The sequence below is a fragment of the Neovison vison genome, chromosome 5 (assembly GCF_020171115.1).
Source record: "Neovison vison isolate M4711 chromosome 5, ASM_NN_V1, whole genome shotgun sequence".
NCBI lineage: Eukaryota > Metazoa > Chordata > Mammalia > Carnivora > Mustelidae > Neogale > Neogale vison.
The window spans coordinates 40,160,245-40,185,103 of NC_058095.1; the positions used below are offsets into that span (position 1 = coordinate 40,160,245).

The window sequence follows — 24,859 nt, forward strand, 5'->3', positions numbered from 1 at the left end:
TCTGAAGTTTATAGAATATCTGATGCTTATAAGTAAATGTATCCATATGCAGATCAGAATTTACATTTGGAGTGGGAAATTTTCCCCTGTCCCACCTTCAGGTCAACCAACACAATCATTTTTTTTTTCCCCTTTTCTATCCCTACTATCCCTTCATCAATAATATATACATTTTTTTTCTCCCTAGAATGAGATAGTTTCCCTTAGTATCTTACTCTTGCACTATTTCTAGTTTGTGTTTCTGATGTCTTTAATAAGAAGGATGTCCAAATAAGACTGGAATAATTAAATTATCAAATGCCCAAGGGACTCAAGGACTTTAGAGATCTTAGGTGTCCAGAGCCCTGTATCACCTGGTGTAGCTATGTGAATCCACCAGAAACAGTAGACACGAACGGTTGGCTGGCTGGCTGGCTGGCTGGCTGGCTCTTAGCCCGTTTGTCTGCTGGACAGCAGGGCACTAATTCCTGCAGCATAGGAGACATGGCGTGGGCTCGATGGGTTTAGGCTTGAATCCTGGCTCAGCCACATACAAGAGTTGTGACCTTGGGCAAGGCAACATCCTCTCTGAGTCCCAATTTCCTTATTAATAGAGGAGGAGGATAGCATAGTGGTTAAGGACAAGGGCCGTAGGGTTTTGGCCTGACTTCAGTGCTTGCTGATTTTGTGATGTTTGGCTCTATGTATGTACGTGCCTCTATGTGAATAGTTCCCTTACCAGTAAAATGGGTCTACTAATAAAAACCACCTCAGTGGGTCTGTTATGACGATTAAATGAGTCTATCTATATAAAGTTCTTAGATTACTGCCCAGCAGGTAATATCTTATGTTGGCTCTGATATTCAGAGTGATGCAGACAATGAATCAGTGGTGGTGCTTATCCATAAGACAGGAACAGTCATGAAGGACTCATGTGAGGATTCAGTGAGACACTGATGAAAGCCCGTAACATGCCACCTGATTCATGGTTGATCGTAGGAAAAGGGCTGTTATAAAACATGAAAAGTACATAAATATATACAAAAGAAAACTGAAGAGCCCACAATCTTATAACCCAAATATCCACTGTCAAAGTTGATAGTTATATGCAGACAGGCCTATCTAATAAAAATCAAACTCACAGCTTAACTATGTGAAAAAATTTTGCATTATGTTTTTACCTAAAACCTAAAAAGTAAGAATTTCTTCCATACAATGCAATTTTTTAAACACCATTTTTAGTGATTGCATTTTGTTCTATAATGCCACTGAGTTAATATTGATATTTGTTCTCCCTTGCATACATGGATACACTGCAACAGTGTGGATATTTGTTCATAATTATTTGCCTGTGTTTGTTTCCTTAGGTTAGATTCTTAGATGTGTAATTATGGGGTAAAATAAATGACGGTTCTAATTATGGCAAGTTGTGTCCCACAAAAGACATAGCAGTTTGCACTCTTACAAGAAGCACATGATACCATTTTGAACTATCACATTCATGAAGGTTTTTTAAAACATGAAAACAAATTCAGAGCAATAGGCTCACTATGCAGAAAAATCTATCATATGGTATATCTAGAGACATTTTTTCTGGTTGATTAAATTTTCTGGTTATAGAGGCTACTAAATATACCAGACATAAATTATTAATCTTCAAATAATTAGAAGAGGCTTTTGCTGGGGTTCTCAGCCACCACTACAATGTTATATATTATATTTGTAGCAGAGTGTGGAAGAGGGCCTGTTAGTAAGAAAGCATTTTCTTCGGACAGAATGTCAGATAAGTAAGATTTGCTCTATCTCATTCTCCTATCAGTTTGATGTGGATGAGGAGGTGACAGCAGAGCTAGAACGGGCCAGCCACTCCTGCCATGTCATTCACAGCATCTCCACAAAAGCCTTGGGAAAGGAAGGACTGGACTCATTCTACAGATTCAGAATTTAAGGAACTTTTGAAAGCCACACAGCTACTAAAAAGGTATCATGGGTATCAAATTTGGTCTTGCTGGTTCCAGATTCCCTCTCTTTTAATTCCAGAGTTGCATTTCTGCAGAGGAGTCATTCTTTACATGGCCCAGATGCTCCTCTGTTGAAGTCTTGTCAGTCCCAAGCATTGGGGAGAGGGAATGGCAATGGTACCCTGAGGATGGGTGGAGGGGGAGTTGGAGCCTGTGGCCAGGCTTGAGCGAGTTCACAGCTACTACCTACTAGAAGGCGAGGCACATGCCGGTACGGTGGTCTGAGCAGGTCCCCATCCTTTCATGTTATAAGCCGAGACTTGAACAAAATACTGTTGGCCCTGAAAAGTATCAAATAGAGAGAAGGTATGCATTAGGAATTGTACTGAATCACTTTTACTTTAGAAACAGATTCTTCTGTCTGATTAACAACTCATTGATCCACTGGGAAATCCACTAGCCATGCTTTAGCTTTCTACCTTTTCCTGACTATTACATTTATGTGTATAAACAAAGATGTGTACATACACATCTTTGGGGTGCCCTCAGTCTCTGTGAGCTTTCTTTTTTCAAAAATTGGAATGTCATAATTACCTTTCCTCCTCCCACTAAATTATACACTAATTATTAAAAGTCACACACAGGTCTGCCAGATTTGCCCATAACAGCAGTTCCTTACCTTTTTCTCCTTATTTTCCCCTCTCCAGAGGCAGTCACCATTACTTTTATTAGCTGATCAACTTGCTTTTAAAATTAACAAGTTACACTGAACATCTTTTCAGATTAGTACATCAAAGATCTGGTTCATTCTTTTAGTGGCTGCATAATACTTCACTGTGGGCAAATGCCGTTATTTAACCAGTCCCCCCTCTGGTGAACATTAAGATTGTTTCCACATTTTGTGCCACAGTAAATAATGCTGCAATGAGTATCTTTACTCAGCTATTAAAACTTTCCAAATCATTCTTTGATTTCATTTCAATTTTAAAACCATCTTTAAAACAATGGCTAACATGCTTTAATGTTTTATGACTCTGATAATTTAGGAGTTTTTTTTTTATTTGTTGTTTACTTAAAATCTTTTCAGATGTTTTGTATGATTTTTTATTTTTGCTTTGAGAAGTTATTTTCTCCCCAGTGAACCCAAAGAGGCATTTTTGAAGCCAGCATTTGATAAAACATTGCTTGTGAAGATTGTAAAATAGCGTTTGAGGTGAAAAACAAAACAAAACAAAAAAACAAAAAACCACCACTTCTTTGTAGAGCTTTTGCTAGAAATTTTAATAATGTTGGCCTTACCGTATTATAAAGTTATTTTTTTAACATTAAACATAGGTTTCTAGGTACTTCGAGGTTATGGCGATTCTACAGAAGTGTCAGTCTCCTCCTAGGCTTTTATATGATTAGGATGGTGTCTGAATTGCTCTCATTGGACGACCAAATGGAAAAACTTAATCCCTATAAAAATTAGTTCAAATATTAGAGAAACTCACTGCGGAGAGTTTTCCATTTTTATCACAATATCACTTTTTCTTTTAAGCAAAGGAAATTCCCTGGGGTTCTCTTCTGGCCCTCTTCCTTCATGTGAGCTATAGGGTTGGGAATCAGTCTTCTGCCGATAGCATCTCTTGGGGGCCACCCACTCAGGGGTTTGTTTGCTCTGGTAATCCACAGTTTTGGCCCCTGGTATAGACATGTGATTAGGACTAAAAGTCAAGATTCTGTGGTGGTGACCCAACCACCAAGAATTCTATTAGAATAAGTTGGTTCAAACTTGAGATGCAACCTAGTACAGCTTTTTAATGCTGGGTTTCAGCTTTACACTTTACAGATAACCATTTTAAAGGACTAATCTTTTAGGAGAACAGCAACAAAAACAAAATTCTCTCTCTCAGAGAAGGGTCTAAGATACTCATTATTTGAACTGGTGCAAAAAAAAAAATACAGGTTTGACTTAAGCATACTTTAAAAACTTCTCATTAAAAATGATTTTGATGATTGTTTTGCTGCATTTTAATTATTTGAGGAGATAAAGGTTTGTTCCAGTATGAACTGATTTGCTAGATGTTTGTATGTTTTGCATTTCATGTGCTCATATGATTTATAGTTCTATAAATAATGTTTGAGTTTAGATTGGTTAAATAAATAAGCACAGTTTGTTCCAGTTTTTCATTCACAGTTTAAATTGGTTCAGGTTACTAAGAAATGTAGTGCCACCATATATAGTTTCTTTTCTGTGAAAGCAGATTTAGATTTTTTTTTTTTTAATCAAGGAGAAAGGATTTCTCTCAGGAAATTGTATGACTCCACTAGATGACTGATCTCAACCGAGGCTATGGGGGTGAGGGTTAGAGGAGGCTGTTATTTTTACCATCAGACAGGGAGTCAAAATTGGATCTCTCAGAGCCTTTGATCCCCCCCTAAAGATTAGACTGTGATCCGGAGAGCAGCAGCTTTCAAGGCTTGCATGAGGCCAGTCTTTTTCTGATCTCTGTAGAACATGGCAGCTTACAAAGTGGTTCATGCTGTCTGCTCACTCCTTTGTGGGGTTCAGATTATGGATACCAGACATATCACACTTAACGAGTGGCAGTTGTTGCCAGAGAACTGGGTGTTGGCAGTTGCTTCCAGAGGAGGCATTTGCTACCCAAATCCCAGCACAAACATCAGGGGCGGGGGAATGGGAAGCCTAATGGGAGGATCTGGCATTTACCGTTGTAAGTCCTGTGATCGTGCATCTCAGGGTCTGCAAGTTTTCCATGATGATTTCTCCAGCCAAAGGACAAAAGTCTTTAGACATGCTCCATTCCACTGCAAGGAGAGACAGAAAGAGACAGCATGAAATTCACTCATCTATCAAGAAGCATCACAGAAACTCTAGCTAAAGTGTCTCAAAAAACAGGAAGTTTACTATCTTTTTCCTTTATTGGCACATCTCACAATATTCCTTGGGATAACAAGTCAGTTTCTAAGATCACAATTATTTTTTAAAACTGGAGAGGAAAATAATTAGTCATTGAATGGTAATTAATATACCCTAGATATATATATGAGTATGTATCTGTGTATGTATGGATGTAGACACACACATGCTCAGACACACCATATGTAACAGTTCATTGTATATAGAAGATAAGTTATTAATTACATGGGGAAAGTGAAGGGTAAAGTAGGACATTCTTTTCTGTTCGCTGCCCAAGTCTGGTTTGGGCTTCACCATGCTACTGAAAATGCTATTTCAAGGTCCCAGGGACATTCTTGTTCCAAATAAGGAAGCTTCCTTTCATTTCTTTCTGTGTTACTGGACACCTTCTTCTGGAGGCATTCTCTTCTTGTAGTGTCCCACACACTACTCCCCAGGCTCTCCTTCTCCTTGGTCTTGTCTTCTGGGCTTTTTCATTGGCTTGTCTTCAGCCTGAGGATTTGGGGTTTGTGGCTGAACTTCTTCAGTGTTCCCTCCACACCTGATATCCCTGAGGTGAGTGTTCATTCACAGTTCAACCTAACACCTAAATTCTTATCTGCTGTTTTACTGTGAACCCATGTTCTTTTGTAACATTTTCCACTGGTTGAGAAAACTGTGGTTAGGAAGGATAAATTGTGCCTCATCAGTATACAGTGTCCTAAGTGACAGTTTACCCGTGGCAAGGTTTAAGGCAGTCCTGAATGAAGCAGGAGCTTAAGGCACATGGAAGACAAGGCCTGCACATTCTAAACCTCATGATGACAAGCTATAGGATCTAAGATTTAAGTTATACTCCCTGTGACACTGAAGTACTTCAAAATGAAGCCAAACCATCCGTAAAGCGTGCTGTTTCTCTTGAGTCACACGCCTCTCTGCTTTAGGGCTGCTGCCCGTGTACCCTCGGCTTCTCCATATGTTCTTAGGAATCTAACTCGTTTTCCTCGTTCTCTAGAAATTGTTTTCCTAAAGTTCCTAGTGCTCTGATTGTCTGCAGCAGCCTTTTCCTGGGACAGCCTGTTTTCTGGCCTTCCTACCATTTTGCAACCTTCTTTCCCCTCAGTTTTGGTTGCACCCTTTCTTCCTATCTCCTGACCCCTTTTTCTGGGCTCTCCCTGGTTCCTCCTTTACTTCTCCCTTTGCTGTGATGTTCCTTGGGGGTTTGGTTTTGGCTCTTTTCTTGCTTCACATGCTTATTCTGGGCAGTGACCTTATTCACTCTAATGCGCTCACAGTCACTTTCAAAACTGTAATTCTAGGTCCAGTCTCTCTCAGGCCTCTTCTGAGGCCTAACTTCCTCCTGGAGATCTCCATGTGAGTGCCTGCTTGTACTTCTCTTTGCCAAAATATGTGTCTCCTCTTGTTTTCTCAGTTTTAGCTCAAGCCATTGCCATATACCCACTCACCCAACCCCACATCTCAGAGCATCCTTGCTTCCTCTTTTTCCCCAGTTCTTCATGATCAGTTGATTACTAAACCCAGAGGTTCTGCTTTAAAATGTCTTGCATTAAGTTTCCCTCTTCCCCTCACACTGAACTTATTCTAGAGCAGGACTTTATAATCATGTGCATCAGTCTGCAATTTTTTTTTTTTTTTGCAAGGAGGTGTAGGCCTGATTGATTAACTGATCAACTCTAAGTTGATTTTTCTCTTCATCTTCTTATCTTTATACACAACCATGAAACACAGCATGAATTATATTTTTTAAATGTAGATCTCATTATTTCATTTCTCTGCTTAAAATATTTTCATACTGTCTAGCTGCTTTCAAAATAAAATGAAATGTTAGGGTCCCTGGGTGGTTGAGTGGGTTAAGCGTCTGCCTTTGGATCACGTTGTGATCTCAGGGTCCTGGGATCAAGCCCTGCATTGGGCTCCCTGCTCAGTAGGGAGTCTGCGCCTCTCTTTCCCTCTGCCCTCCCACCTGCTCATTCTCGCTCTCAAATAAATAAATAATCTTTAAAAAATTAATCCAAAATAAAATGAAAGGCATTTAATTAACAAGGCATTCTCTACTATTCTCATATCCTACCATGTCTCACAGCAAAGTCTTTGCTCTGTAAGTCCCTGTTACCTGGTTATTCTGTGTATTTTTCTGCCTCTGTGTCTTTTGCTCATCTTCCAACCACTGCTTGGTGAAACTCTACTAATCTGTTGGAATCTAGCAAAGTAAACTCTAAATTCCTCAGGAATAATTAAATACATCTGTTTATATGCTCACAAAGCCCTGTATTCATATGAAAACAAGATATATTACATACATATTATGCTTTATTGTATGTACCACTTTCTCTTGTTAGACTGGGACAAATCTGAGAATAGGAGAAACACCTTTCCCTCTCTCCTTTAGTATATTGATTTGTGTCTGGTGCATAGAATGTGCTTCCTAAATATTTTACAAATCAAATATATACAATTTGATTATATGCATGGACAGACACACACACACCCAGGGTAGACCGGTTTTTCCAACAAGGAGGTATTTTTCTTCCGGTGAATCCTCTCTTTCTCTAGTCCCTTGCCCTCTGAAGCTCTGAGACATGTTGTAAAATGTTAGAATCAAATTATTAAGATTATATGTTAAATCTCACATTAGGCCTATACTTCCTTACAAATATATATTCTAAAACATTTATTATACACATTATATATATATATATGTGTGTGTGCATATATATATGTATGCATTTTTTTTCCAAAATATTTTATTATGCTTATGAGTTACTAGCTCTGAAGAAGCCAAATCTCTAAAAGTCAGCTTGGACTTACTGTTGCATATAACTAGCTAAAGAAAAAAAAAGGAAATCACTGAAGACCTCACAAACAAAATGAAATGAAAATCAGCAATAAATTTGCAAGGATATTTAGAAGCAAGGAATACAGAAAAATTCTGTAAACAGAAATATCCCTGGTCACCACTGAGACATGCATCATTGACTGATGTGGAGGAGCGCCAAGTAGAAAGTGAGAGTCAAGGGTTTCTGATTCCAGGCTACAGGTTCGGGGGGGCTACCTAAAAAAAGATTTTGGGATTAGTGAGAGTACCTCCAAAGGATTAATGACAAGTTTCTTGAATATACAGTATTTAAAATTTGAAAGAAACGACTTTTTAGTAACAACTGTTCATGTTCTATTGAAATGTGTTTTACAAAACATGTTTCAGGTGGAAAAGAGGACCCTAGTTTCTTGAAAAACAAAACAAAGAACAGCTTTGTAAGGAGATACGGTCTGCTTTGGAAGTTAATGAAAAGTTTTGGCATTTAAGTGTAATTAGATCTCATAACCTGAAAGAAGATTCACATGGAAGGGAAAAAATCCACGTTGGAATGGACAGTCTGTTCTGGGGCAACCAACAGTCTTTTTCTTCAATGTACTTCATTGGGTTGGTGGACCCTTTTGACATGAGGAGAGGGGCTTGTGGTCATTTAAAAAACAAGGGAGAGAAATCGAGTGAGCAGGAATCACTTTGAAAGCCCACTGAGAATTCTCAGAAGGCAACTTAGCATGGTCTCTAGAAAGTTATGTGTAGGTAGTTTAAAGACTTACTATTAAAGCCATGAGAAAATCACTTATAAGCCTGCTCTAAATCCCTGAAGGACTGGGGCCATGTATATGCAGTTTAAAACTGTAGAAGACTTACAATTTTAAGATAAAGATCAGGGCAACTGTTTCTACTTAGGTCTGGGAAATCGAAGCAGGATTTAATCATGCAATGGCTCATAGCAGTTGAACATTAGCAAGAAAGGTACCAGACAAAACCGAGGTGTTAGTATTTCTTAAAATTTGGCTCTGGCTCAAGCTGTGATTCACTATATTTATATCAAATAACTATGCATATTTTAAATATGACGCTTTATTATTTTAACAAATACTTCATTTTTATCTAAGCTATAGCAAGTAGAGTCATTTGGGAAGGAGAATTCTAGCTGAAAACCTCTATTTACTGGATAGCAGCTATAAAAACCACATGGTGAAAGCTTAAGAAAAAGACCTCCTGAAGTTCCAGTCTTGTCACCTGAAGTCTATAACATGAGGAGAGAAGTCACAGAATCAGTGCAAGAGTAGAAAATTCATGACTAGAAGTGTTAGGATGCACAGGCAGGACAAAGTCTACAGCAATGGTACATTTCCAGCTTCATAGCATAAGCTCTGTGAATAATATGCCCTGCTTTGGCCAATTACTCAATCTTAACTTTTCAGGCCAGTTTCTTGAGCAGTAAAGACCCCACAAAAATAAAGGCATGAAGAGATAATATTACAGGGGCGCCTGGGTGGCTCCGTCGGTTAAGCATCCGACTCTTGATTTCAACTCAGGTCATGATCTCAGGGTCTTGGGATGGAGCCTCGTGTTGGGCTTCCACACTTAGTGTGGAGCCTGCTTAGGATCCTCTCTCTCCCTTTACCTCTGCCCCTCCCCACTCATGCTCTCTCTCTATAAATAAATAAATAAAGTCCTTTAAAAAATAGAGATCAACATTGCAGTAGTGTCTAATTAATTTCTACTTAATTGATAACAAACATCGAAAACCTACTGTTGTCCAGCTTCTCCCTCAAAGCCCAGAGCTTTCTCCTGTGCACACGTCAGGAGAAGCATACTGTAGGAGGTCTGCTCTTGCTGCTTGCCCATGCCCTGCTCGAACCCCCCACTTTTAGCCTTATGTCACTTGACTTTAGCCCCAACGTTTTGCTGTTTTTTCTCTCTTGGTATGCTCTCCTCTTCCCCCAAATTTTCTTCCCCTTCATTCAAATGGGAGTGGTTCAAAGTCCCTTCCTTTCCACAGATTTCCCTGATCTTCCAAGGGAAGCTCCTTTGCCAGTTTTCCCATTCTGTCACACTGCACTTGCCTCATTGTTTTGTATTCATTTTCTAAGAGATTTGCCTTCTGTTAAGTTCTTTGCAATCAAGGAGTGTGATGGATTAATTGCAGTGTACGAAGCACCTGTCTGGGCACATAGGACAGCACAGGTGGTTCAGTAACTGGTGAGTGAATTGATTACTTGATTCTTGACTTTGGAGTGCTTCAGGTCTCAGACAGAAATCTGACGCTGGTACATAAAGAATAAGAAAACAGTGTCAGAATAGAAAAAAGACAGAAAGAACACAGAAGTTGCTTGAGCTGCCCAGTAAGTGGTTGAGATGGAGATTAATTCCTGGCCTCCAGATTCTCAGCATCCCAGACTCTTCACTTGTCTGTACTGCTGCTCAGAAACCAAAAAAATAAAAGTTTATTTCCTGTTCCCTATCAGCACTTCAATGGAACCAAAATGGCATTCTTACTGGCCACACTCACCCCGGCGCCTTAGCTAATGAACGGAATTTGGCTAGACTGCCCAGCCCAGCACCAGAGCATTATGAAATCTTCCCCGATCCCCGATCCATCTAATTGTGTAGTTTCTAACCTTTGAGGCCAACCATAGCACAAGAGGAAGAAAGAGGCGGAGTGAGGGACGTGCTGAGAAACCCAGAAAGAGATCAAATACAGTCCTTTCTAGAGATGAGAAGATGTGTCTTGCTGAAGCATGAACCCACTCAACACTTGTGGGTTTTAAATTGGGAACTGACGTGAAAACTCTGGATCTGGGAATTCTGTTTAGCTCTGGCAAAATACGAGGTCAGAGCTGCTTCATTTTTTATTTTAAATTCCCTTGATAGTCCTAGGAGTTGGGGCATGCATTACTTCCAAACAAGAATCTTTATTGTTTGCATAGCACACAGTCTTCCAGTTAATTAGAAAAACATTTTTTCCCCAAATTAAATTTCCCTAGAAAAACAATGATTTAAATTAAGGGCAAAGATTTTTTTTTTTTTTTGACACTAGTAAAGCCTTCCTGCACCTACTACTTCTAGAAGATTAAAAGCAAAGTTGGAATCAGAAAGCTATATTCATTTATTTTATGGTCAGATTTGGTAGCCACAAAAATAACATGTCCCTATCTGTATATGGTATGTACTGTCATAATTTTACCTGCTACATGACAGAGTGACACACAGATACTGAACAGAAGCAGGGATGTCTAAAATTCAGGGTTTTGAAAAGTATGTAAGCACTGTAAGTAACCACAGTCTGATCTAGTTGCATTTTTATTTCCCTCCTATTATGGCTCTTATCCAAATGTATTCTTTCTCTTAATCCCCTTGGCCTTCTAAATGAAAGGTCTCATCATTTGTATGATTCTTTTTTTTTTTTTCCTTAGTAACGTATCTTTTTTTTTTTTTTTAAAGATTCTATCTATTTATTTGACAGACAGAGATCACAAGTAGGCAGAGAAGCAGGCAGAGAGAGGAGGAAGCAGGCTCCCCGCGGAGCAGAGAGCCTGATGCGGGACTCGATCCCAGGACCCTGGGATCATGACCTGAGCTGAAGGCAGAGCCTTTAACCCACTGAGCCACCCAGGTGCCCCCATTTGTATGATTCTTACTATTACTAATAGTTCTTAACTCTCTTTCCAAGCCTACAATGAAATGTTTGTTGAACGAATACCAGTTCTCCAGGGGCCGAGGAGCAGCCGGCCTTCATCTTTCACGGAGCTTCACCTCTCATTTACTTTGGACACTTAACCCTGAGTTCCTCCAAACAAAACTGCCTTCAGTAATTTCCGCAGTTTGGGGCTCAAAAAGTTTGAATCGTTGGCACCGTTAGGGTTAATGGAAGCAGAACTAATCCCCAAGCCTCAGCTCATATAGAAATCACTTTTCTCTTTACATTTATAGGATATCTTTCCTTGGTAGATTTACCTCTTGGCTTTCCTAGAATATTAAACTAAGAGGTAGGAAGGTCATGGATTGATCACAAAGTACAGAGTACAAAATCCACTCATCATGGCACACTGAAGACGAGATGGCATGATAGGGTGGCTTTGAGAGGCGGCACTGATAGGGAGACACCCCATGTCAGGGCTTGGCCCTCAACCATGTCTGAATGGGATAAATGCAGCAGGGCGCCAGGGTTGACCCAGATAGCTTACAAGAATGGACTGTTAAAATTTCAGGAATTTTGCAAGCTAGTGTTTAAGCACAGCCATCAAGAGAAATTAAATTATATGAACTTAAATATATTAAAGACAAAGACTAAATATTTAAAACTCACTGCTCCCTGTTTCACTGCATTTTGCTATTGTTTGTGCTCTCAAGGTTACTGATATCTATGGTACCTAATTAGTGGAAATAATACATAATGGTGCACCAGTGCACATCTCTTTCTAGTCATTTCAGTGACATTACGTTGGTAGCTTGAATTTGGCTTAGTTGGAATACTTACACCATAAAAATCAGAAATCAGGTCTTGATTTGTTTATTTTGTGAACTGTGAAGATCAGGTATTGGCAAACTACAGTTCCATGAGCTAAATCCAGCCTAAGCTGGTTTCGTATGGCTCAGGAACAGAGGATGGTTTTCGTTTCTACATTTCTAAAAGGCAGTGGTTCACGCACAGAAGAATACGTGACAGAGACCATATGTGGCACACAAAGCCTAATATATTTCCTTTCTGGCCTTTAGCAGGAGGAACATGCTGATCACTGGTCCTGACTTAAGAAAGTGATCAAGAAAATGTCAGTAATTCAGGTTACAAGTTTCTCTGGCTGTCTATTGTGAATAGCACAAAAAAACCCTGCAGAAATATTCTTCCAGTACTCAGAAATTGTTACTTGACTGGACAGAGAAGTTGCCTTGTGCCACTGATGAATGAGTGGAGTTCCACCATAAACCTTTGTTGTTTCTCCTTGTCTTACTTCCTTCAAGTAAATGAAAACCTCCACCAACACTTAAATGGCAACTGTATTCACCCATTAACTGCTGCTACAGGCTGGCTTACAGATGGCTTACAGATTCGAGAGTTTGATAAAAATAAACGAAAGCGTTTTGGGTGAATCAACAGGCTATAAGAAACTTACAAAAAAGTATTATATATTTTACTATGATGATTTGAAAATTGTGTGCTATATATCCCCTCTATCAGTAAAATGTATAATAGTCCTAGGTGGACGTATACACACACATATGCAGGCACAGACACCTCCCCACCCCCTGCTGAGAGCCAGTTGTTACGCATTTACCATCGCCCCACTGAGTGCATGCCAGGTGATTGCTCAGACACGCTCTAAGGGTGGATGTATCCTGACCAGCAGGGCACAGTGTCAGGGGGCAGCAGATGTCTTGGGCAGAAACTGGCGTGGCACACAGCCTTCGGGATGGGCATCCATGGCCTCAACTGCAACCAGGATGGCAGAGTCAGGGCCTGCCCAGCAGAAACCTGCATGTTGACAGCAGGTAGGACAAAACATACCAGTTCAGTACTTCCGATGGTGTGAAAGAGCTCCACTCCTAAACTGGATTATCTGGGCTTCATTATTATTATATTCTTTATTCTGCTTTATTATCCATTAATACTATATTTTACTTCATGATTCTCTGTGCCCTATGCATGGGTACTTTTGAGACACTATGGACTGAAAATAGGCACATGGGTCATTAATTCAGACAGACTTTAAACTCTTCCTTTCTCCCTGGAACACTGTCATATCCTAGAGTTTCAGGATGTCCAGAGAGATTTTCACTTATTTTTGACTGCTGTTCGAAGGCTGCAGTGGATGGAGCTGAACGATAGCACAGACTCAAAACCAAGTGACAGAGAGCTGAGGAGTACTGTCTCCCCTCCAGCCTTCCTCCCAGAACAGGCACCTCTTCCACAGCGGAAGGGCCCTTCTGCTGAGCTTCCTGAGATGCTGAGATTTTTGTGTTGTATTCCCAGGAGAGAGGTGCCTTTCTTGCCTACAGGGACAGGCTCTGGCAAGCTACTTGACATTTCTCAAGGGCACAAAGGGAAGCACGGTATCAGCTGTCTGATTTATACACACACAGTCCAAGATATGTGGCCAGTTCACAGCTTTCTAAATCCTTCTGGGCCCCCAGGGAATTAAAATAACCAGCTACAGGGGCAAAAGCAACCACATTCCAATCCTCCCAGCAGACTCAGCATCTTCCTTCAGATGCTGGTGCTCTTAGCTGGTGGGCTGTTCTTTCACGCTCTGGCTGTGCCCATTTCACCACCCCATGCTTCTCCTTATCACTTTAAGTGATTAAAACCCGTGAAGGCAGGACCCATGCCAGATGGATCTCTGGACACCCAACCCCCTCTCTGTCGTACAGGCATGGAATAGGAGCTCAGATGGAGCAGGCCTGACTTCTGTGTGGATGCTGACAGGTCGGGGACAGTCCCTATAGTTACGTTTGGCTTCCTGGGAACTACAAAATAAGGACTCCTTCGCCAGGCATTGAACCTCATTTCTGAGCCTTATTTCCCAGGACTCCCTACATTTCCCCCAGAAGGAAGGAAAGAAAAACTAACACTTAATGAAAATCTGCCAGCCTGTTTTACAGATAATTTCATCATTTCTTTCTTACAATAGTCCTCTGAGATGGACTAAGTCACTTGTTTAGCATCCTTCCTATTTAACACAGAGCCTGTCTGTGTGAAACCCAAACTCACCTACAGCTTCCTCTTGCATCTGGAATCACACCCTTGCCTTTGCCCTGGCCAGCAAGGCCCTGGGGGACTTGAGCCTTCTCCGTCTTTCAGCCCCTGCCCCCTCACTTGCTCTCTTTTCCCTGACTGTCTGGTCTTCAAACGTATCAGGCTTCTTCCTCTCACATAGACTCTTCATTTTGTCAGAAAGGTTCTTCCTCTTTTCTGACTTTCTGAGTTCTTTGATTTCATGAATCATCCCTTCCTTTTCCTTCAGCAGTCGGTGTAATGTCACTCCTGTGTATAAGCCTTCTCTGATCCCAAGGTAGCATGAAGCCCCTGTTCTGTCTTTCAGACCACCATATACCATCCCTATGGAGCACTGTGTGAGCTCCAGGTGGACACAGACTGTGCACATACACAGCTGGTACATGCCACAGCATAGCGGAGGGCAGTACGTGCTCACTGAATCCATGACAGATTGTGGGCCAGCAACGGTGCAGGGATACCGAGAGGCAAGTGATGTGGTCCGTAGTCTTCAAGGAGCTTACAGTTTCATAGAAGTTTACAGATGACGAGAGGAGGTTTGGAGAGTTCAAGTCTGTCTCAGACCAAAGTTCCTTCCCCATCACCATGCAGACTCTTAGGAAACAAGTTGTCTTTACAGCTTGATATCTCTCCCATCTCCTCTTGTCAAAAACCTACCCAAGTGAGAGAGGTCCAGGCTCCTTCCGCAGGAGCTCACGCTCTCTGATTTCCAAGAGTAACTGTATCTATTATTCTTCCGGACATGAATACTCTCTGTTTTGTATTACAGTGACTTACGCACATGTGTTTTCAACTCTACTTGCACAATGTATTTCAAATTGGCCTCCTCTCCATTTCTTTTAACTCCATTATTGTCACTCTTGTCCACATCCCCATTGTTCCACACGGGTACTCTGTGACCGTTTCAGAGCCTAACTGGTCTTTCTGCCTCTGTGCCTAGCCCTCACCAATCCACAGATGCCAGAAGAGTGTCTTCAAAGCGTGAATTATATCACAGTACTCTCTGTCACTCAAACCTCCTAAGTGCCCTTGGAACAAAACCCCAACTCCTTAATGGAGTCTATAGCAGGAGTGGGCAGGTAGGACCTGAGGGCCAACTCCAGTCTATTGCCTGTTTTTGTACAGCCTGTGAGGTAAGAAAGGTTTCTATGCTGAGAAAAAAAATTATTTTGTAACATGAAAATTATGTGAAATTCATGTCTCAGTGTCCATAAATAAAAGTTCACTGGAACACAACCCACTCATTATTTTGCATCTCGTCTTAACGGTGGAATTGAATAGTTGCAGTCCAAACCACGTGCCCACAAAGCCTAACATGTTTACTGACACTTTGTAGAAAGAGTTTACAGACCCCTCGTCCACACAGAGTCATGACATGACTCCTTTCTGTGAAACTCTCTGTTATTTTCCCAATTTTCCTTCATCCGCACTCTGTGCATCTCTGACTTCCCGAGTTATTTCTACCAAGTTCATCCTCTGCCTCAGTCTTATACATTATCCTCTGTTGTTTTGTTGTTAGTATTTATCATATTATCATAATCTGGAAGTATTTATTAGTTTACTTGCTTATCCAAGAAAACGAAAACATGAGCTATATGAGCTGGTCTGCTTTTCCCGTATCCCCAGGACCTACAAGAGGATATACACATTGTAGGCATTCCAAAAATTGTGTGAAATGAGCATTTATCTTCCCTGTTAAGTTCTTCAGGGAAGACACTGGGTCCGACTCATTTCTGCATCCCCCACAGTGGCCCACATTGTGCCTTGTATGGAGTAATACTCCCCAAATAGCTCCTGGCCGAATAAAATGCCACTTTCTCTTCCTCCTGGGATGGAGTGAGGAAACTTGCTGTCAGCAAGACCCCAGGAAACAATCAAACGTGTGCAGCATCTTTTTCACTTCATCCAAACTCCATTGTTTGAGGGCACATTTTAAGGAGTGGCCATAGATTCCAGCATATTCCTCAGGGAACTATGGCTCTGGGTATATCAAGTGTCCGGCAGAGGATGTTTTCAGCTGATGGGGAGTTAGGCTAGGTGTTTTCTGAGGATGGGAAAGAACCATTGGCCAAAGGTGAGTTTGGCAGTTTTTCCTAAGAAAATTATTCTAATTATTTTTTTTTGAAGGTAATAGGTTACCCTTAAAGCATGTATAAAATGTGACCAAAAAAAGATCAAAAGGAAGTCCTGAATTAAACAAAACCAGATAATGGTTTATAGGAAGCTAATGCTTAGGGATCTTTAGAGGATCCTGGGAAGATGTCTATTAATATCTACCGGGGAACTATACTTCACTCCTAAATATTTCACTTAATCCTCATAACAATCCCACATGGTAGGTAATATTGCTCTCATTGGACAGCTGGGGAAACTGAGACTCAAACTTTTAAACAACTGGCTCAAGACCACACAGCTTGTCAATGGAGAGTCTGGACTTGAACCTCTGTCGTCTTGTCTGCTTCCCAAGCCCATATGAGGAGAAAGGGATAAATGGACTGGCATCCATACTGAGGTCTTTTAAGCGAGAGAAAGCACCAACTGTGAAAAGCCTGCAGAAAGTATTTGCAATATTTGACTTCTGAGGGAACCTAAGGCAGGGGCTCCTAGTTGGCGCCTCTGTCCCTTTTTCCCAAGGGCCAGTGCTGTGTCTAATACTGTGGTTTCCTTGTTGTGGTTTCAAGAGGGAGAGAGAGTGGGGGGCAGTAACCGTGGAGCAGAACAGGGGATTATACTGATGCTGGGACCGGGAGTCTCATGGAGGTGTTCAGTATTTTCATGTCAGCTACATGTGGCTGTGGTGGCCAAGATAAGTACTGATTTTAAAAAAATAAACAAACAGCAGTGTAAACAGTCTCAGAAGACTCATGTAAATGGTTGGCATATAATTTGAGCCTGGTTCATGTTCTATAACTCCACCTGTGCCAAATCTTACTCCCTCTCCCCTCTACGATAGCCTATCCTGGCCCTCCCGAGTCCTGCTTTGCTTCTGGCTAGAGACACTGGGTCCGAGGTGAGAGAGGATGGATGACTTGGGAATGAATCAGCTCCACAGCAGGAGTGATCTCCAAGATCCAAAGGAGTATGTGGGAGAACAGAAATAAATAAGAACGGACAAGACCACCTTGGGAGCAGTCAGCTACGGTCCTCCTCCCTTTGTCTCACCAAGGGGAATGTGCTGTTTGGCTGCTTCCCTTCTGTATTTGTCTTCACATTCTACTGTAAATTACTGAACAAGGTGCCTGATTGATCCTGAAAAATCCAGTCTTTAGATTTTTCCCATCAAGGGAAACATAAGCTTTCTAGAGCTTCCCAGGGAGACAAAGAGTCCTGTCTTCCATTCCCAGACTCAGCTTCTGTTTCTATGTGGATGACCAGAATGGCTGATGTTGAGGTCACAGACCTCAGTATGCCCACTTGGGGGTTCTTTACTTAGGGACCAGGAATTCCAAATGGACATCAGGGGAGTAAAGAAAACCCTTCATATAATAAGCGATTTAAATGAATATTTCCCCCCAGATCCCTATGAAAAGCTACACATTATAATGCACAATCTATATCCTAGCTTGAGCTTTTTAAAGGGCTTAACTACTTTTCTTGGGGGTAGTGCTATAGTTATCTTAATTTTCTTTGTTGCCTTTTGGTTCTACATTTCTGCTTATATGGGATGTATCTAAATTTTCCGCATTTACAAAACATATTTGGGTCAGTAGTTTGGATCTAAGGTATATACTGTTGAGTATTTTCCAGCTTATCTGTTTAATGGGCAGATTCACCTGTGCCTTCTATCTTGGTCCATGGGAGCAACTGGCACCTAGCAGATTCTTAATAATGATGTCTTAAATGAATAAATGCAATAATTTAATAAAGAATACTCTTGTCACAATCACAGTTACAAAGGAGGAACAGGACTGCTATTTTGCAAGTGGTCTCAGAAGAGGTCCACCCACTGTGGGGAGGATGAAGGTGAGAAGCTCTTTAGATTTTGAAAAGTCTTTTATCTATTCTAAGGTAACAAGGCGGGGCAGGATAGTCATGGCAATATTTAAATCTTAGGAGTAAGGTGCTAGACCATAAACTGAGGAGAATAATTATGTGGACTCACTGCACTGAAATGCATATAACACATAATCTCAGTAAATAGAGGAGAATTTATTGTATTTTCTATCTGTTGGCTCAGTATGCAACACCAACCTCATTGCTGACATATTTGGGATAAGAAGTCAGATCCAGCTTTCCGTCTACTGCTGTTTGGTGGATTGATTTGTCATACTTTTACTGACTCCCTAGGAGGGACCAGATGGTCTAAAGTGCTGGGGATAGGATTATGAATGAGATCTGATCATAGCCCTCAAGACAGGGACAGTCCAATGGGGGCAATGGACAAGTCCCTACAAGGTTCTAATCAGTGTGATGGGTGCTGTGAGAGAGGCAGGCTCAGAGTGGAGGTGCCCTCAGCAGTCTGGGGAGGGGGTGGCTAGGGGCAGCTTTCTGGACAAGCTGGCTCCAGGCAGAGTTCTGAAGTGTATGTAGGTCTGCTGAGGGACGAGAGTGGTCAGAGGCATTCGAGGTAGAGGTCGCCGTGTGTACAAAAGCACAGAATCATGCTGTAGTTGGCGTATTAGGGGTCAGTTATGGGGAACAGGAGAAGAGGTGAGGTGGGATGGGAGTATGATTTTAAGCCAAGAGGAGTTTTGACAGAGTGGCAAGAGCTCATCATGCTAACATATCTGGAAGGCATTTTGGAGCTACTGATAGAAAGCATTTTAGAAAGAGCACTCTTGTAGCATGTGGGAGAAAAACTGGAACGGTGGAGGCTGTGGCCAGGGAGACCAGAAAGATTAGTGCCGTGACCCAAGGAAGACAGAATAGCAGCTCCGGGTTGGCCTTATCTTCACTCTTTGCTTGACTTCCTGTTATCTGCCAAGAGACAGCTTTTCCCATTCATTGAGGCATCTATGAGCTTAAGTTTTATGTAAACCCGAAGACTTGGCATCTCCTGCTCTTATAGGAAATCGTGAATACTGGAGTTCAACTATGTTTCTCTTTTTAAATAAGAGCTTTTAACAACACTGTATATTTTTAAACTTCCAAATCAAATATCGTGGTCATATCAAAAACCATGCTCCCCCGGCAGGTGTATGTAACTGGTCTCAGCTTTACTCAGCGTTCCACTGCAAACGGTAATAAAAACACTAACTAACCTCTCATTGCTCATTTCATATTTATGAAGCTGTCACCATCTCTGTTTTACACATGCAAAACAGAGGTGGTTGGATCTGAGGTGAGCTGGAATCCCCTTTGACAGTAGTTTTTTTGGGGGAGCTTTCATCCTTAAATAACTTTCTTAACACTAGGTGCCAAGAGATCAAAGAAATGTGGTTACTGTGGGGGCTGCTGACACTGTTATTTCCCCCACAAAAGTTGTCCCTTCGATCAGCCTTATTAGGGACTAGAGCCAAAGCCCCTCTCCGCACAAGCAGACCCAAGCCCCCTGAGCTGTTTGTTCATGCTGGTTCCTCTGCAAGGAATCCAGGTGAGAGAAAAGGGAGGAAGAAGGAGCTCAAGAAAGTCAGACTGTGGCTGGTACTTTTCTACTTCTCCTTTAACAACAGCTTAAAGAGTTCCACGGGATTTTTAAAGATGAGCCCTCACAAGCTCTTTTTTTTTTTTTTTTAATATTTTATTTATTTATTTGTCAGAGAGCGAGGGGGAGAGAGCGAGCCCAGGCAGACAGAGAGGCAGGCAGAGGCAGAGGGAGAAGCAGGCTCCCTGCCGAGCAAGGAGCCCGATGCGGCACTCAATCCCAGGACGCCGGGATCATGACCTGAGCCGAAGGCAGCTGCCCAACCAACTGAGCCACCCAGGCGTCCCTCCACAGGATTTTTAATTTGCAATATTTTCCTTCACAGTTTTCTCATTTGATTCACCTTGTTCTGCCTGGTTCTCATTTTAGAGGTGAGGTCACAGGCTCTGTGAGATTGAGTGTGCTGCCCAAGGCCACAGGCTAGCCATGAATGGGAGGGGCTGATTCTGAGTCCAGGTCTGTGTCAGCTCCAAATCCAGGGCCTCTGTCCCCCACAGTTAAGGATACTTCTGGAGGTACTGAGTGGTAAGGAAAAACAGTAGCTGCCAAGAAGGAATTATCAGAGGTGCCCAGGTTTGTAAGTTTTGATTTTGAGGAAGTCTGTCAGGCAATCCTTCTGAATCTTCAGAAGCACTTTTGTTCCACAATGAGGGGTAGGGCGTGGTGCCTTTGGCACCCCAAGGGGCTTGCTCCCAGTGCCCCGACCCACTGCCCTGCAGGGCTCTGGGAAAACATGTAGCATTTAGATTCTGAAGGGTTTTGATACACCTTCCTTTCAAGTGCACATCTGAGGGAGTTCTGAAGCTGCTCAGGCTCTTCACCTTCATTAAGGGTGATGCTGCACTTCAGTGACACTTTCCGTGTAGGAGCCAGCACTGTTCTGAGCATCATTCATGCTGGAAAGGTACATGCTGGGTGGTGGGGATATGAATGTGAAAAGGACCTCTTCCTTGCATCAGGACTCACAGCCCCACAGGCAGACGGATAAAGATGCAGGCAGCTGTATGTAGTCAGACGCGATGCTCCCTGTCACAGGCAGGTGAGCAAGGTGTCGTTCCAGTTCTGAGGACCAACAGAACCGGGAGGGGCACAGGACAAGGGACAGTGATTTCTGGCCTGGGATTTTCAAAGATTAGGTAAGATTTGGCCACACAGAGAAGGGCATTCCGGGGAAAGAGACTGAGAAATGAAAGAGTGGGCATGGTAGGGTAAAGGAGGGATGGTCTGAGGCAGAGGGAAGCAGCATGTGGGGGCTGACGGATGGGCCGATATGTGAAAATCCTCAAATGCAGTGCTCAGAGTTGGTTTTTATCTCGTGGCAGCCAGTGACGGCTCATGAGCAAAGAATGATCTGATCAATTCATGTCCTAGTCTCAAGACCAGTGTTGAGGTAAGGAGGGTCGTGGGAGATACTTCAACCTCACTAGCTCTGCTTGGTGAGTTCTTACTCTTATATTTCAAGCGCAGGAGCTGATTCTTCTCGTGTTTTGATGTCTTCCTGAAGGCTGGTAGGTGCAGGTATCACAGCCCAGCTGTACAGTTTCTGTACAGTTTTAGTTCCTACAGATACCACATGCCTGCATGACACATGGCCCTAAACCTCTTTGTTTTCTATAGAGCTTATGGTTTATAGTATCTGGGGTGGTCTGTGCCGCTCATTCACCACCAGCATTGTGCACAGCAACTTAGATTTCCTGTGTAGGTCGGCCATACCTGAGAATGGTGACCTTTCCACAAGATTCGTTTTCTTTGTTTTCTCACTTCAACTCCATCACCAAGATGAATCTCCTCAGAGGACTTGCTGGACAGTGTTGACACATGCTTGACTCACGTCCTCTGACAGCAGCTGTGCTGACAGTAGACCCCCGCAGAGCCATGCCGCGTGAGCCCACTGTCGCTTTCACTCTGCTGGGATGGGGCCAGGACTCTGGGGTCCTGGTCAGCTGAAGTTCCAGACCCAGCACACAGGCTCTCCCTCGCAGCAAACCTGGTGGAGGGCTCTGCTTTGAAGTTCACTTTGCAACACCAGACCCGCCACTGAGCTCCAGCAGTGAATGAAAGCAAAAGCCAGAGTTCAGGCAGAAGCTAAAAATAATTTCACTGCTTTGGCTGACCCTTCTGTGGAATAGACTCTTCATTTTTAATGGAAACTTAAAAAAAAAAAAAAACACAACCTACTGGAGGTGGTCATGGCTGAAATTGAGTGTTTCTAGCCTCTTAGGGGTCCCCACTCAATAATTTATTTCCAGTCATTTTGAATGGTAAGTTCTCACATCAAGGTCTCCATCAGCTTCGCCTGTTTTATACATGTCCTTACCATTTTGTATTTCATTAAGCCTCAAAACAGAAAAGTAATGAGCACCTCAGGTTTCAGAGTTTTGATTTTTAAAATGAACAAAATAAGGAGACAAACAAAAAACCAGACTCTTTACTACAGAGAACAAGCTGGTGGTGGCTAGAGGGGAGGCAGGTGGAGGATGGGGGGCGCAGTTGAAGGGGATGAAGAGCACACTTCTCCTGGTGAGCACTGAGACATGTATCGAATTGCTGGACCACTATATCCTATACCTGCAACTAATCTTACACCGTATGTTAATTATACTTCAACTTAAAAAATTTTGCAGACATTGGATACTGATTATTTAGTTACCTAAAAATTTCAGTTGCATACAAGGAGAAGAAGGAGTTGAAAATGTGTATGTCAGGGAGTCCCCTGCCTGGGACTAGAAATTGAGACATGAAAGTTTATTTTAGTATTTACTGTATCAAAAAATCTGGCACAACCCAGTAATTCTACTGAAAACTAATTTGCAAGGAAAGGCCTAGGAGCCCCAATAAAATATTTGTTAGGAATAGAAGTACCATATATTTGTAAGATGTGGTCTCACCATGCTGCAACAAAACTTACTTTTATTATTTTTTTAAAAGATTTATTTACTTTTAGAGAGAGAGTGTGGGGTTGGGGGGACTGGGGGCAGTGGCAGGGCAGAGGGAGCTGATGTGGGGCTTGATCCCAGGACTCTTGGGATCATAAACTGAGCCAAAATCAAGAGTCAGCTGCTTAAATGACTGAGCCTCTCAGGTGGCCCCCAAATTTACTTTTAAAAAATGTATAAGGGCGCCTGGGTGTCTCAGTAGGTTAAGCCTCTGCCTTCGGCTCAGGTCATGATCCCAGGGTCTTGGGATTGAGCCCCCATCAGGCTCTCTGCTCGGTGGGGAGCCTGCTTCTCCCTCTCTCTCTCTGCCTGCCTCTCTATCTGCTTGTGATCTCTCTCTATCAAATAAAGAAATAAAATCTTTACAAAAAATAAATAAAATATATAATTTATTCATAAGTTATCTGACTACTATTAAGAGATAACTGACATAGGAATATGCATAAAAAAGATTCCATTTTCAGAAGACATGGGAAATCTCTGACTTTTCTACATGCACCCATCATTTTACCCATTTAAAGGGATGAAAATACAGGTATGAAAGTAGATCTCTTTCTTTTAAAAAAACAAGTGGCATCACACAGGCAAAAAATGTGAATACTACAAAAGGTTATATTCCTTTGTAACTTGCTTCCCACGGGCCACCATGGATACCCATTCTTTCCTCTCCTTCCAGCTACTTTCCATAGAGACAAAATAGAGAACAGACCCTGACCTACCAGGAGGGCATTCCGTTTCCTCCTGGTTAAAATGAGAGAGTACCTGGATAATTGGGCCATTGAAAGACCAAATGATATGAAAAATACTTGACAGACTTTGGAAGGTTCTGCAAATATTAACTGATCATGGGGTCCTTAACCTGGGGTTCACAGACCTCTGCAAAATCTAAGGCTTAGCTGCAGAGTGTTTACAAAGACCTTGAAATTTAAACTTAACATTTTTCCTGGGAAGTCAGAGCCACTGTGACTATGAACTTTTCAAAGGGAGGATGATACCAAAGGACCAGCATTCTAGAGCCTGAATGCCACTTTCTCGGGTCTGTGCTCTATTCATCAAACGCACATTACATGAAGGAGAGGATGGAGATTGGAAGCAGTATAGTTACGTCCTTCAGGCTCTCTGCCTTTTTATGGGGCTCTCTCCTCTTCTGGCCTTCACCCAGAACAGGGTCTCCATGCTCCTATTGAGCCATCCCAGCCCTCTAAATGAGTCTACTCAGTTGTACCACGGTGCCGGCTTCCCAGAATGGCCTCCCTGCATTCTCCCATTATCAAAACTTTAAACCTGGCTGTCACACAGGAAAGTTGAACTTCTGATTAAAAATTAAAAACACAGCTCATGATAAATTACTCTGCATCAAAGTATGAGTGGTGACTATGCCCTGAGACCCTTTATTTTCATTTACACATTTTAGTTATTTTTTTCCCCCAAAGCACTTTTCGTGTTAAAGTAAGAAGTCAGATGACAACACAAAATACTTATTTTTCCCAGAGGGCATTCCCAAGCTCCTTTCCTCTGCTGTACAAGTCTTCTTGCATGTGCCACACTCCCCGATGCAGCCAGGGTCAGACGCGATTACCTGCACTCTGGGTATAAGTTCACCTCTTCTGTGCTCAAGAAATGCAAAGGAGTGAGAGTAATACTGTATCAATAACCCTGAGTTCCCTGTAATGTTAAAAAAGGGATTTTTTCCCCCCAGCTTCAGGATCATAATCATTACTTAAACTATTTGCTCTACGCTTAATGGCTGATAATCACAGCAGCAGTGTGAGGCTACTCACGCAGTACAGTTGTTGGATAGGAGATGGAGCTACTTTCAGATGGCAGGTTTTTCTAGTGCTCCTCATATTCTTATTATATTCACTCAGTCTCTTGTTCATTTCCCATGTACTCATTCAGACAGCCAGCCATCTGACCAGTCTAGA

General features: G+C 42.1%; 1 protein-coding gene across 1 annotated transcript in view; it reads right to left on the reverse strand.

Annotated features, from left to right (window-relative positions):
- The window catches only part of ANKFN1 (ankyrin repeat and fibronectin type III domain containing 1), a 137,122-nt gene that overhangs the window by 69,653 nt on the left and 42,610 nt on the right, over nt 1-24,859 (reverse strand). The window contains exons 5-6 of the mRNA XM_044248626.1: nt 4,654-4,751; nt 2,191-2,281 (exon numbers count right to left, since the gene is read on the reverse strand). Coding sequence (XP_044104561.1) covers nt 2,191-2,281; nt 4,654-4,751 — 189 coding nt within the window. The remainder of the gene's footprint in view (nt 1-2,190; nt 2,282-4,653; nt 4,752-24,859) is intronic.